The sequence below is a fragment of the Cupressus sempervirens genome, chromosome 10 (genome assembly GCF_028749045.1).
Source record: "Cupressus sempervirens isolate cs-2001-9-10 chromosome 10, ASM2874904v1, whole genome shotgun sequence".
NCBI classification, from domain to species: domain Eukaryota; kingdom Viridiplantae; phylum Streptophyta; class Pinopsida; order Cupressales; family Cupressaceae; genus Cupressus; species Cupressus sempervirens.
Window position 1 is genome coordinate 552162897 of NC_143127.1, and position 15964 is coordinate 552178860.

A 15964-nucleotide genomic window follows, 5' to 3' on the forward strand; every position below is an offset into this window, starting at 1 on the left:
TCGTTTTGTGTGCCGCCATGTTTTCTCGAATTTTCTTGACACAATTTGAGTCATGGACTTGGATGATCCGTTTGGATATCTGTCAGACCACTTTTGCACTTTATGTTGCATTGGGATGCGTGTAGCATCCGTCATCTCGATTATGTTTTCGGTTGATTGACTTTTTGTTTGTGTTCTCATCCAGTCCTTTTAGTATGATCTTTGTGATGGTGGTGCGCCACACGTGAGTACATCTGTCGGGTGATTTGTGGGGCCCGATCTTCTGTGGTACCTTCGGAAGTTGTGATCATTTGGGATGGGTTGGGAATTTGCATGCCTACGGGCACTTATTGTTGGATGAGCATGGGTAGGGTAGGGTAGCATATGGAGGGGGCTTCTGTCGTGCATTCTGGTGTCCATTTCCCGTTTGACTGAAGAAGTTCTTAATTAAGTGTTAGCTAAAGAAAATATTGGGTGGTAATAAAACTAAAGATAATAAAATGCTTCTGCCAAGCCATTCTGTTGAGGGATGCTGAATCCGCACGAGCCGAGCTTGGGCTTTTCGATGCCAAGCGACTCTCCATGATGTCAGCCCCTACTTAGTAGCTTTTGAGATGTCTGACCAGGACTTGTAGTTTATGCATTGTTTATGTCTTGGATTCAGTCATCATACTGCTTGGCGTGTGTGTTAGCCATGGATGTTATTTTGTGTGTTTGTGGTTGGATCATTATCTCCATCAGCACGGTGGGTGTGGACCTACGGGTGCCACGTGGTTGGGAGGCATAGCTACCTACACCACTGCTAGGGACCGGTGTACATAGACAGTCTATTGTCCTAGTGCGACCGTTGCTGGATGTGTTCACTTGGTACTTTGGGTTTTGGAGTACACTTTCTTGTGATTTATGCTTTCGTTGGGATGTATGTGTATCACGTTGGACGATCTTAGTTTTGATGCATTCCTTATTATGATGTTTAGCATATGATGGATGATGTATCTGCCAGTAGGATTATCTTATGCTTTTTCCTAGCATGTTAGATTTCCTTTGCTTTTGTAGCATGTTTAGTAGTGACATTTCCGTTATGAAAGTATCGATGATTCGATCAGTAGCTTGGGAATGTTATGTGCGGGGGATGGCTAGGGCCCACGATGGTCTGATGATGCTATTATGGTTGGGAAGAACCGCGTACTTAGTTTGGTTATTTTGCTCATTGCGATGTTATTTATGTTTTAATGCAATGTTGCTTTTAGTATACTACGATGTTTCTTTCTGTTCTTCCCTTGCTATTGATTAGATGGTTAGACTTTGCTTCCATTTTTTCGTCATTTAGCTTTGATTCGAGTGTTCTTGCCTCGAAATGTGGATCCGGTACTCCTCGGTGTGGAGGAACTTTGTTTCGTAGTTTCCTTAGCTTTTTATAACTCTTTTTGTGTGCGTGCTGATTTGAGTCTTCGCGTGAGGATGCAAGTCTTCGCGCGAGCCTATGCACTTCTTCGCATGAGAATGCATCTCTTCGCGCGAGAATGCATCTCTTTGCGCGAAATTTTGTAGTTTTGTATTTTCGTGCGAAAAACAAGGGCTATTTAGGCTTGTCGGGAAAAAGTTTGGAAGTTGGTTTTGGATACCCTTTTGGTTTTTTCATCTTCCTAGTTGTTAATAGATTTCCTAAGGGGTTTAAAATATATCATTAAAGATATATTTTAATATATGTGACGATTCATTTGAGATAGGTTCCAGACCTCTACGGGCTAAGATAAAGATTCTAGAAAATTTCAGGGCTTTAGGATTTCAGCCTTAGCCAATTTTCAGGAATTTGCTTTTGTCTTTCAACTTGGTTGATCTCTTATGGTTTATTGGTTATGTTTTAGTCAGTGCTGACGTTTGGAGATCCGTTGGTGTTGGTTGTTTGTTAGTCTTCCGTTGCAATCTTTTGATCTGTGTAGGCTGTTACCATGTACACTTACACTTGGTTTTTAAAAAAAAAAAAAAATATATATATTCTTGCTATATTTCATCCTTGTTCCAAGGATCTCCGGGCGGGGCATTACACTTTCATAGGCATTTTAATTTTCTTTGCAGATCTTTCCCCTTATGGGGTGCAGTCTGTGTTGGGCTTCCTGCACTCCATCAGCTTGCGGCAACATTCAAACTTCCTTTCTGGCTGTGTCTGACTTTCGGTTTGTTTAGAAAGTATTCCCATGTGCTTTTAATTTGTTTTGTATCACAGGGCTGTGTAATTGAACCTTGGATATTCATATACACTGAAATGTTTTCTGCTGTGATAACATAATGATCAGTAAACATGTAGCTGATCAAATATCTGATCAACCAACCACTATTCAAACTATAAAAAATAAAAGTGAAATATTAGTATCGTTTAATGTTTTATTAAAAATTTGTTTCTAAGTGCCAAGTAAACTTTTTAATGTGACTGGTGATCTGGCACAACACACCATCTGGCTCCACGTGAAACACTTTTGACCTGGAGATATGTACCTGTAAGGCCACAAATGGGGAACCTCAATCCCTTGTTACAAAAATGATGTCCAAACCCACGAGCACATTGGATCAGTGAAGGTACAAGCCTGCGTTCACAATGGCCCAACAGGGGTTCAAATCTGGGTGGGGACAACAACAGCATCACCTCTTAACAAACACATTAATGATCACACTGGTCCAATGGGGGGTTTGAACCGGGTTGGGGCACCACCAGCACCACTTAAATCAACACACTAAGTGGTGAACCCCATTAGTATCTTTTAATATTGTGTTTCTGATGTAATATTACATTTCAAGACAGATATCATTTGATAGATTGACTTGCCATAGTAAATAGTTCCTTTCTCATTATGTATTGTCTAATAAGCCAGTCATGGCTGTATATTGCTTGAGTATTGCATTTCATAACTTTACTATGCTTGATCTTGTCACAAGTTTTGCTTTTTCTTTTTCCTTTTTCATATGTTTCTCCTTATTATTGACATTTAAAATGGAATTTGAATATTGTGCTATTCAGGATGTTGAGGAGGATGTTAAAACAAGAACGAAAGGAGAAACAGGAGCAGCTAAGACTCTGTGCATGCCTTTTGATCAACCAGATCTGCCTGAAGGTTCGTTTCTGTTTTCTTTTGCACCTCATCATTTTCCTTGTTAAATATTATATGTGTATTTATGTTTTCCAAGTGACATTTTGGAGAATATAGTCAAATAGGCTACTGGCTTCATAATTGTTCAGACCATATAAAGAGAATTTCAATAGCTGACAAATTTGCGCAAAAGTTGACCTTAGGTGACTATATGGAAAAACTAATTGTTGCAGCCAAAAAGGAATGAGTTGGTATACAAGCTTGCAATATGAATGCAATTAGTTCTCAAAACATGTCACCTACTGTTCCTGGAACTGAATGTAGGTGAAATTTCTAAACGTAAATACTAAATACAATGTGCAGGATTTTTAAAAATATGCAGAATTGTAAATACTATTGATAGTATGATACTTCATCACTGACCAATGGCAATGCTAAAGATAAATGACAATGATAATTCAATTTTCAATGTTATGTCATGTATCATATATTGATATTATTATGGCATTTCCAACGAAAATCATTTCAAGTACAAATTTGAAATTTGAAATAGTACATTAATTTTTTTGTATAATTGTCTTCAATTATAATTCATGATCAATCATCAGAAGGATCTAGATCAAGGCCGTCAACTGGTTCAACATCCTTTCAACCACATGTAAATGCATTGCCACTCTCACTAGGTGCATTGTATTGACTCTAGCAAGCTTTGAAATAGTTGCATCCAAGTTGGTACACTCAAGGGCTATGTTCCTATGCTTTGTTGCCTCTCCCACTAGGTGCATTATATTGACTCTAGCAAGCTCTGAAATATTTGCATCCAAGCTGGTACACTTGAAGGCTATGTTCCTATGCTTTGTTGTCCATTCCTTGAAGTGGGCTTGCTTTTGTGATAGAAGACACAAGTTGGAATGGACAAACCTTCATTCCAAGGAAGGTACTTCAAAATTTTTGAGGAGTAATCGGCACTAGCCTTTATTCTTCACCTAGTAGATTCACCAAAAATCTGTTGGTAAACAGATTTGTCACTATGAACTTATCTTCAAATTCACCCTGTTTGCCCTATGAGTAGTGACACCTGTGCCAACAGTTGGATAGATTGCAAAACTAGGGAACATATGAGATTCCAAAGGATGAAAGAAACATGTTTTCCCTGTTATGAAAAGTACTCATGATCACTATCATTGTCAGATTCACTTTCCACTTTTCTTTTGTACCAAACCTTTGTTCTGAATTCAAAATTTCAGATAGAGTCGCCAATATGTCACTTGTTCAAACGGAGTCACCAGCTTTCATTCCAGGAAATGTACTTCGAAATTTCTGAGTAATGAGGCAGTGGTAGTTTGTCCTTTTCTCTAATAGGGTTGCCAAAAAATGCTGGTAAACAGATTTGCCACTATGAACTTATAATCAAAGCTGACCCTGTTCGCCCAATGAGCAGTGACACCTGAGCCAATAGTTTGATAGATTGCAATTGGATTACTATCTAATTGTAATTTTCTTCTACATTTGAGAGGGGCAGCTCCCTCGTATGATGTGGGTATTTGGGATTTTTGTGTACTTTTTACCCGAAGTACAAAAGAGTACAAAGTAAAACCTAATGAAATAGATCAAATAAACCCCAACACTAGACATACAAATAGCATATGAGACTCTCAAAGGATAACAATTTACAAGGGTGTTCCAACATATAATAAGTTTTAATGTGCAACAATGAAATAAAGATAATAGATCTCAACATATGAGGAGACAAGTTACTATCTCATTCAAGCCAAGGTACCACAGCATGATTGTGCTTCATCAATTACATATGTCATTAGGATAAAAAGCCAAAAGATTCTATACGTGTACAAAGATATCACTAACTTGACATGTGACAAATTAGTAATAATAACCTAGTAGCACATCTTCACATATGAACAAAATGCATTATTCGTTATCTCTTTGAAAATATACATGTTCAAAAGGCTTCGAGTACAAATATCAAACCAAAAGTTTCTCTAAAAATTTCTCCATGGTTTCCCCATAGCAAAAAGTCTCGGCCCCCCCTTTACATTACAAATTGCCTTGTATTTATCAGCATCATCATGATAACTACTTTTTCCAAGTTAGTAACTAACTTATTTTTGTGCAATTGCAATAAGGTTACACTTTTTGCACAAAAATAGTCAACTTCCTAACTTTTACCAATAGGTGAAAAAGATCACGCTTTACAAAAACGTGATACGAAGCCCATAACATAACAGAGAAAGAAGATAGTAGATTTGTTGAAGTAGTTTTAAGTGTTTCCCCACTTGGTCTTTAGTGCTTGTAACCATTTCACTGTCAAGCCATTTGAAGAGACAAATATTTCTCTTTCTCACTCTAATGGCCCAAAGTATTATAACACCTTTCGATTCACCCGGTAAAAATGTGTGGAATTCTTGTGCCAAACTTCAACTTGCTTATCTGAGAATACTTGTACTTGACCCAGAAGTTTTAACATTTTCATATTGAGAAATTTGATCATAGCTACATAAAAGCAGATGGAGTCATCACCTTGATCACTGAAAACTGTAACTGCTGCATTATGATGGCTTGACACACAAGCTTTATTTTGGCTTTCTACATCCCAAACATTCCAAATGTAGGCAATGTAGTACATTCCTCCTATCATTATGCTTTGAGGTTTGTTTGATATACTGTTTTGAATTCTTCATTTGACACAAGTACGTAGAATGTTCTTGCGATTATCACATTTCATGAGACAAAGCCACTCTGAGACATTATTTTACATAGTTTATTGTACCCTGTCTCTAGGCATTTCCATTTCTAAATCCAATTAAAGCTGCAGCAGAAATTCTTTGATGGATGTTAATAGCTGTTCTAGACAAACCAAACCATATTATTCTACAGTTTCTCTCTTCCACAATACTAAGTCTCTGTATATGCTTCAAATGTGTTTGTCTTCTGTATACCACTCATTCATATCATTCTATGAAATGAGATCTTTTTGAAGCACTCTGTCAAATAGCTCGATGCTTTGTCTGTTGGCAATACGTACATGGTTTTGTCATTGATGTCAAAGAGACAAGGAACCTACAAGGCAAAGCACTATCAGTATATACAGGATACTATCGGATAAAAGGAAGGGTTATTGGAATGTAGTCATAGCTATTGGAATAACGTGGAGTTATCGAAAAGAAGATAGTAATATCGGAATATAGTGAAATCAGATATCAGGTAAAGGAAGTTTTGCACAACAGCCGACAACATGGAAAACAGCTTATGGAGAAAGCGAGAAGGATGAATCCTAGAATCAAATGTTGAGATTGCACGAAGGGATCAACCAAAAATGAGGAAATTTAGATGTAAGGATTAACTGCAATTGGATGGGAGAGAGAAGTGACAAGAGAGAAATAGAGTTGAGAAGCAGAGCGATTAAAAGGATCTGTCAAGCTTGGAAGGAAGCATAATCATATCAATTATTTTGTAAGGAATCCTAACCAGTTTTCTACAAGGTGGTTTAAATCCTTTAACAATGTAGTCTCTGTCAGGATTGTTAAGTTTGTGTATGAACTTGTTGTAAATCCATTAACAGGGTGAATGCCACATAGGCAGGATGAAATCTTGTTACAAAGTAGTCTTAATAGGTTGTTAATACAACTCACATTGTATTAGTTACTCATTACCGGGTGAGTCACTCAGAAGGTGACAATATTGTAAGCATAACAGTATCTTTTTCTACTGTAGTGAAGAAGTTGTGGGCATCATCCCCACAACAATTTTTCCCTCTGATCAAAGGATTCTGTGTAACCAAAAATCCATGTGTTATGATTGTGCGTATTATTGTGTATTATTGTTATTTACTTTATGCTTTTAATTTTCAGCATATCTGTAATACTGAAATTGCCATCGGTGAACAGTACAGTAAATGTTATAAGATAAAAGTAAGATTTGCCAAAATTGATAAGTACTGATAAACCCCCTCCCCGCTCAGTACTTAACCTTTCCAATTAAAATTGTTTTATTCCAAACTCTCAACTTGCAACAAACAACTTGGATTTTTTTGCAAACACAAAACAACTTCAAGGTTAGACTCAATATGGTGGCATCAAGCATTAAACAAGAAGGCAACCCTTTTAAACACACACGACCCCCACAATTTTCCTTAACACCATCAGCTGAACAATGTCGCATGAATAATGTACACCTGCGATCAAGGCATTAGACCAAATAGTCTATGTGCGAGCTTGTAAAATTTTCTTTACGCATGCTGATTGGATTTATTTTGATGTTGCTAAAACCTTTCAATACATCCATTCCGTGTGTGTGCAACTTAAAAACATTTCATTTCATTCTTTGAGCTGACTTGCTCTTTACGGTTATTTATGTGCTGTCAATGATTCTATCATTTCTTTGAGGCATTCTGCCAAGCATTTTAGAGGCGTCAATAAGGATTGAACATTCGAATGCATGTCTCCTGTCACTGTAGGTTCGAGCTCCTTGGAGGCAATTTGTCAAATAGTTGGCACCATGTCTCCAATATTCAGTTCGGCAAGATGTGGATGAATTAAAAGTGTTCATAATTGCATTTCAATCCCACAGTTCAATCTTATGGTGGGATACGGAGGAAGGATAGCATCGAAGGTAGTGGAGTTTGGTTTCCATGCCAAACAATAAAACTGTTGTACTACACTTTGTCAGGACATCACTTGTTATCTTTCATGCGAATAGATATTCTTCTGACATCTCTGCTGTGGCTACCCGAGTCATTAGTTTTGAAGAAATTTTTACCTTTTTTTATACTCTGTGAGAAGCCCTGTTTATACATACTTCTCCTATAGCAGCTACGACCAAAGTTGAGGTTTTCTGCCCATAACCAATCGAATGTATTCATTCCGTATGTACTTTGATTGTATTGAACAATTGTTACTTTTCAAGTGACAGCATATCTTTGAGGCAATTGCGAGTGTCTGTTAAACAATTCAGATGGATGTCGTCATTCTATAGATGATGTTCATATGGATGAGAGCATTTTAAACTATTATAGCTGGCAAAAATCTCTTGTTCCTAGGCCACGGTGGTTGATATTGACTCGAAAAATCTTTGTTTTGTGGTGTGAAACCGAGAAGTCCAACTTATATTACTGTGAATTGTGAAGCCTACTGCATCATACTTGCGCCATCTCCTTGGAGCCTATGCTGCAAGGCAGTGATGGAGCCCAATTTTTTGGCATAAATCAGGGCCTCCATTTATGATGTTGGAGACAATTGCCACACAGTTCTATTCACCAAATATGAGCGTTGGAAGTGGTCATTTTATTCCTTTGCTGAAACGGCTTGATGAATATATTTCATATGTTGCAAACAATCCACAATATGCAGTCTGGATTTACCTTGTAAAGTGATGACAGTTTCAGTCTTGAGCATTAGGAAAGGTGCGCTCATATGTACTATCAGTGCTAAAAAATGTTGCTTCTCAAGTACTAGTAGAAGCTAGAAAGAATATCATTTGTGAAGGAGCAGAGACATCTGTTACTCATGTACGCTTCAAAGCAGCAGCAAATGAGATGGAGCCAATCATGGAAGAATAATGAGTTTCAAGGGGACATATAAGAAATTAAAAGCCTAGTTCAACATGCTCAACAGTATCAATACTGTTAAGAATATAACCTAGATAAACCTACAGGTCTGATGGTACAGACCGTACCTGCTCTTCTTTACATATATTCCTAATGAATGGCATTCAAATTAATATATATTGTCGCTAGAGATAGCTGGCTTAGGGATAACAATTTGTTTGTTAATGCCAAGGGTTATGTCCCTTGAGGGACATACCATCTAGATAGGATATATGTACGGGTTGTGAATGCAGTTTGGAAGACACACATATACAGCAGTCTGATCTTCCAAGCATTCAACTTGCTCTGAATTACATAGCAGAGGTATTATTAATCATCCAAGATCGAATATAGAGGACTGGACCTGCAGTAAACATTAGTAATATCTGCCTCAATCAAATCTGAATATACATTTGCAGAAGATCCATGAACTTAACAAATACATGCTCTAGAATGCACTCTTCATGAGAAATTCTTGCAGCAGTATTTAACCTTATAAAATCCACCTTAGTTGATACCAAAATACATCTCAGGTCTACACTGTTAATTCCAGATGATTTCCAGCCTTAGTCATCTTGTTGTAGCCACTCAATGATTGATAAGGTGTCTTTATGATGTGAAATATAAAACCAAACCCAAGGATGTAACCCCAAACATCCCAGATCTGTTCCATCTATGTTTATGGGCTATGCATGGCTCTACCGGGTCTAGGTACGGCACCCAGCCAGCAACATAATATCTGGAGATTGCCAGGTTCTGATCTCAGACCAAGTGCAAGTACTTTCAGCTATGAAACACTGGATCGCAGCTAAATGATAGCTTTTTATATGGTACATCTCTGCAACAAAATTTCTTAGATATGTACAATACCCCTCCAAATAGATTTAGCATGAATCTCTTCCAAAATCAAAGACATTTAGCCAAGAACATACACAGACTTCAGAATACATCTGAGACATTATCAGAATACAAGGATGAATATTGATATGTATGGATGAAGCCAAGGAAAGATTATATGATAAACTGCTCAAAAGCCTTATTCTGTTAATGAAGAAACTCTGTTGATGATTGATGGCACTGGCTTACCACCTAATGCAAGTGAACTGTTTCCGAAGATGGTTACTCTCACAAAGAATCTTACAAACGCAAGTCATAAAATGGTACACGAGATGAAGATGTTAGCGCGGCTGACCCTATTTTGAAGAAACACAACCTAAACGCTCACCCACAACAATGATCATCTGTATCATGTTCAAAAGAATACTGTTCGCATCGTCAGTGTTGAGGCAACGAAAGTATATGGGAAGCCATGAAGTCGGTGATGAAGAACGATACATGGCCAGGGCAGGATGAATATTATTTAGATTAATCTTTGCCACATAGGCTTCTAAGTGCCATCGATGATGCATTTGCAAAGAATTAATTGGAGAAGATATTGATAAATATATTATACATGGATGAACTTAGTGGAATGGGCATTCAAGGGTCTTTACATTCAATGATTATCAAATATTAAACAACCTTCAAAGCCTGCTAAGGTATGAGGAAAAATACCTATTCAATTACATGGATGAACTTAGCGGAATGGGCATTCGAGGGTCTTTACATTCAATGATTATCAAATATTAAACAACCTTCAAAGCCCGCTAAGGTATGAGGAAAAATACAAAGGCTAATATGAATATTTTAGTAAATCCATATTATCCTATTCAAGTTATAATAATAGTCTAAATCTGTGTTTAAACGAAAAGGTGCGATTAGAAACTGTAATAATATTTTAAGAAGTATGACACTCTCTAAAGCACAAACTTATATATATGAGATTTATTTGGGAGAGAAGATATTTGGCATTTAAAAAAAAATTCTACAAATAAGAAGTATTATATATTTGTATGGAGGGATAAGGAGCTTAAAATAACTTTGTAATATAAATTCATATACTTTATTTTAATAATAAAATAAAAGGTCCTTTGTTTATCTTTAAATGGCATGGAGATTTAAACTGCAGATGATTCATCCATTATAATCATTTTCAAATTCTCTATACAATTCAAATGTCAGATAAATGGACATTGTTTCCGTATCTGTGTCCAGTTTGTCTCCCTACCAGAGGAGTTAAAGTTCATTCTGGACTAATTTAAGATTGCATATATATTTGATCTTTCGCATCTTGATTATTTAATGCAGTGTAAGTGCGTAAAACATTATGAAGTTGTACCTTGAAAATCTTCATTGAAGTTGACTCTACTGCCCGAATGAGTAGAGGCATTGGTCTTTTTATTATTGAAGTCAAAAAATCTATATCTTCCTTCCTACAAGCATCAAATCCATTATTGACAACCTTACACAAAACATTCAATTTAAGCACTCAGGATTCAAATTCATATAGATCAAGTTCGAGGTTTTTGCCAGCCGAAGAACTCACAAAGTTTAAATTCGCTATATAAAAGCCTTGAATTGGTCAGTCAACATTTGAGGTGAAGGTCTACCCGCCTAGGTGTAGTGGAGCCTAAAGTGCAGGGGAATCAAGGTGATTCTCGTTCATTGGCCAGAACTGATTGCAGAATCCTATTGGAGAAGTGGCAGGCTCTTGGATTTCCAATCTGCGGTTTTGGGAACCAACAGACAGTTTGGGTGCTATGTCCATAGTTCCATATCTTAGTAAGTCTGTATTTTGAATACATATCTTGCAATTGATTTAGGTTCCTTTTTCTGAATATAACAGTGTAAATTAATTCCCAAACTGATATTATGCACTCTGTTCGGGAAGATTTCCAAGTTTGGCTTGGAAGATTTAAATTTGTTTATTGCAATGTTTTAATCATTGCATTTTATGATATGGTGTCTCATTGAACATTGGACCAAACAGTATCCAATGTGGTCTCTGTATCTATGCATCAGCATTTTGGCTTGCAGGAAAGAAGAGTGTCTCAGTGCTTGATGAATTTGGCTAACACTCGCCAATTGCATTTGATTCAAAGACTCAACTTCAATGACAAACCCATCTTTTTCAATGCTCATAATCTTTGCCATCCATGATGAACTATGTTTTACTACCTTGAGTAGCAAGTGCGCTGCCTGTGTTTCATGTACCCACTACTCATGCCAGTCCAATGTTTCATCGTTATCCTTTCTATTTGAATCCCACACGCCTCTTTCCTTTAATGTACAGACTTAGATTAAAATACACACAACCTCAGAACGATGGTGGCAATGTGAAGAATTAACTTGGTGCTTACTGTTTCTCCAAAGCTCTCATCTTGGCATGATAAGAAAGATGCTGGATGTGGTGAAAATTTCTCTGTACTTGCATCAGATGCTTGAGGGTCTTGAAATTCTTTTCAACAAATTTATTTTAGGCAGCCTGCAAATCATCTCATGTCACTCCTTGAAATGAAATTCTTTTCTTTTTTAGCATGTCATAAACTGCATGCCTGATAGGCAGTTCCACAAACATTCACCAAATAGCCGACCTGCATCCCTTATCCATTGTGGCAAGATTAACAGTAATAAGGATTAAATCACAACCATTATAAAGCTTTTCCTGCAGTCATTACATTCCATGGGATGCATTTTATTCATGCATTCTATCAAACAGTGCTGCATTAACTTCATATTCTCTATTTAAAAACTCTCAGTTGAATAAACGAGAATACTGGCAAGACTGAGTTTCTTCAAAGCTTCCTGCATTTATGTATCTTCCAGTGAGGCGGTTATGGTTTCCTGAAACACTTTTGAGTAAATCCGTAAAACAAATTTATAAATTTATAAAGCTCAAATTTGAGCAATACTAACCTTTCCTTAGGTTTGGATTCTGACTTTTCAAAGCACTCTATTCTTAAATGATAAATGCTTGATTTTTAATTATTCATAACCTCCTTAGGTTATGTCTGCTCCTTTTCTAAGCATTCATAACCTTTAAATTGATTATGATTTTGACTTTCCTAAGCAGGGAGGTTTGGCTTGTGACTTTCTTGAGCATTCAGAGGAATAATTAGAAATGCTCATTTCCAAAACATTGAAAACCTTATGAGTGGTTGATTTCTGAGCACTAATAACTAATTTGTTTTGTATGCTCAGTTTTTGAGCATTCAAAACTTATTTGGTTACGGCTGGTAAAATTTTGAGCATTAAAAACCTTTTTTGTTAGGATTTTGAAAATTTCGAGCAACTAGGCAATAACTTGAGGAGTTAAATTAAATAATTAAAATTATTCTGGAAAATAACTTCAATTATTTAAAATTGAGAATTTTTTTTATCAAAACAATTGACCCCAAATTTTGTAAAATTTTGATGATATAAGAAATAAAGCAACACATAGAAACTGTTTCTGAATCGGTATTGATACAGTTCATCAAATTAGTGTCGGTCCTATTGCCTATAGTGTCGGTCCTATTGCTTATGGTGAACCTCTTCGTGATTTTGGAGCTAGTTATGAGGCCTTCTTGTTATGCATGCAGAAAGCTTCTTTCATCTATATCGTATTAGCATTGTTTTTGTATGTTCATTGCTTTAAGCAGGCAATTATAAACTAGTTTAATTAGTATACTTCATGTTGGTTTTTGTTTACTTATTGCTTTGCTCTAGCTTTAATTGTGCATGGGATTTTAGTTTGTGCACATTATTTTTTGTGAACAGATTAGCTAATAAACTGAATTTCAATTGGTAGTGACACAATTTATCAAACGACCCTTGGCCCTATTGCTTGTGGTGAACCTTTTTTTGTGCTTTTATGATTGCTGTGTACTTGGCTTCTCAGTCTGCACCATCATCCCCTCGCCTCCATCGCCTCCTACACTCGTCGTATTTTCTAGTCACTAGCACGTATTGTCGGAGTTTTTCCATCTACATGAAGTGCAAAAGCTGAATTTCGCTCCAGGACTTTTTCCCTCTCCTTTCTAGCTTTATTATAGAAAGTTAAGAGGTTTGATATTACTTTTTTATGTTGGCCCTCTCTTGATAGATGAAAAAACTAAATTATTCTTTTGATTCTCGTAGGAGCTGTTTGTTTTGCGTCAGGAAAACCAGCCAAAAAATGGGCTCTTTGGGGACGGAGTTATTGATTCACATCAGGTTGCTGTAATGGCCCTTATTTTGAATCTCATTAAGTAATGAATTGTAATTTAGTTCATTGTTCGATTCTCAGATTGTTATAGTTTTTAAATTATTTTTTTGAATAAAGTATATTAAGTTAATTAACATTGGTACTTGCCATTGATTTCATTAGTAAAATTTAAATTAAGAGGTCAGGTTAGGTAGAGCTCACTTAGAATTTTCATAATGCCGGTGTGATTCGATATTTGCATTGAGAAAAACAGTAGGCGGACATCGAGGTGTACTATTTTGTAGTCAAAACGTTAGTATTGAAGAACGAAAGCAAATTATTTTTTGGCGGGTTAAATTGATTTGATAATTAAATTATGTGTCATTTCTGTTAGCAAACTTTGAGAATAAGTAATGTTGTAGGGCTAACTGATTGTAGTGGGACCGTGTTTAAGTCAACTAAATATGAAAAACAATGTTTATGTTTAGAGTGTGAGACATAAATTATAAGTTTAGTAAGCGTGTAAGCTGCGAGAAATTGAGTTGGGTAGAGATAGATTGGGCCTTCAAATTTGATTCAAATCATGGTTATGCATTAAAGAAATTTTATGTTTTTATATGTTTTTATTTGAAATTTGAAGTTGGAAAATTTTGAAGGACTTATTTTCCAAAGATCATTAAGAAACCCACTATCTCATTATGAATTAAAATCTCGAATTTTAGGAAGGGTAAAATATAATGAAGTTTAACATCGTTAACATATTATATATTAATCATTTTTTAGATGTAAAAATATAATGAAGAGAGAGGTTAACACTCCCTATCTTTAACATATTACATATTAAAGGAAGGGAGAAGGTATATAACGATAATTAAATTCCTTGATTTTCAAATGATATTCAATTAGAAAAGGATGAATGCATCATTTCATTTATTTTCTATTTAAACTCTTTCTAAATGCGTTCTTACATGTAAATCACACATTTATAAGAATAATATATCTAGACATAATTTATGCACACAAGGTTTTAGTCCTCTCTTTTAATATATGATAGAGAACTAAATTAATTTTGCAACCATATAAACCATGTCTAAACAACCATTCATTTATTGAATATTTAAAGAAAAACATATTGTAACAAGTGTATAATGAACCAATATTATAAAATATTATAAAAAAAATTCTAAACCAAATGAAGATATTAGGTAATAGATGGGTGGAAACATGTTCAAAACATGTTTTTCAAGAATTATAGGTAGAAATTGCAAGGGTCTTTGCAAAACAAGTTTTACAAAATCATAGTGTTGGTGTGCTTTGGTGATGGATAAATGCTTGTATAACACTCTAGATCCTATTGTAACACCTTAGATATTATCACAATTTTGTACTTTCTTTTAAATTTTATGGGACATAGTATTGAAAATGTTCAAATAATTTATAATGCACTATCAATTATAATTAATTATAAACTTATAAAATTGATCGCCAATAACCAAAATAGCAATACACAATAACAAGATGCTATACACCATAACACATACTTTTGTTCTCAAGGAAATCCCTTGATTAGAGGGAAAAACTCCGGTGAGGATGCTAACCACCAAATGATGTTTAGATATGTAAGTTACATGTTAAAGGATGTAACTCTCTTACTAGTCAAATACAATGCACTTAGTACAATTGTCCATGATAAAGGACAAATTTTTGTTAAGAGAACTTGAACCCTTGTTAGAAGGTTCCAACTTTGGTAGGAGTTGATGATAACAAAAGGCTCACTGCCTGAGCACATTGCTCTAAGCATGAAAGATTAAATCACCTTTATTAACAAATCCAATAAATTTGAACTGATTGATCCATGATTTGCTTGCTAAAATAGTTCCTTTGAAGTCCACTAGGAATGATGGATTCCACTTATACCTTCCCAAGGCATCTAACAACATTCAACTTTGCTCAGGTCTTCGAACATCAAGGCTCACAACAGTATTCCCATTCCATATATTACAAATGAAGAAAATGACCTTCCTTTATACCAATTACAAATAATTAACTAGGTGGACCTCTTATGACTTCCACAATGTATAATTAAATACATGGGACCATGCTAAGGCATAAATGCCTTATCAATTAATTATACAAATTGGACAAGGTTTTCCACACTTTACAATTTATAATTAATACTTGCCAATAATAATCAATATGTTGCACTTGTCTAGTCAGTTGTGAGTTAAATATATCACATGTTATGCACTAGTA

At 35.6% G+C, this 15964-nt stretch overlaps 1 protein-coding gene across 3 annotated transcripts in view; it reads left to right on the top strand.

Moving 5' to 3' along the window:
• The window catches only part of LOC149535081 (Class II aaRS and biotin synthetases superfamily protein), a 152878-nt gene extending 138810 nt beyond the window's left edge, over nucleotides 1–14068 (top strand). For all 3 annotated transcript variants that reach the window (XM_089807314.1, XM_089807313.1, XM_089807312.1), the window contains 2 exons: nucleotides 2996–3089; nucleotides 13666–14068. In XM_089807314.1, the coding sequence (XP_089663440.1) occupies nucleotides 2996–3089; nucleotides 13666–13730 (159 nt within the window). In that variant the 3' untranslated portion in view covers nucleotides 13731–14068. The remainder of the gene's footprint in view (nucleotides 1–2995; nucleotides 3090–13665) is intronic.
• Nucleotides 14069–15964: the final 1896 nt, after the last annotated feature.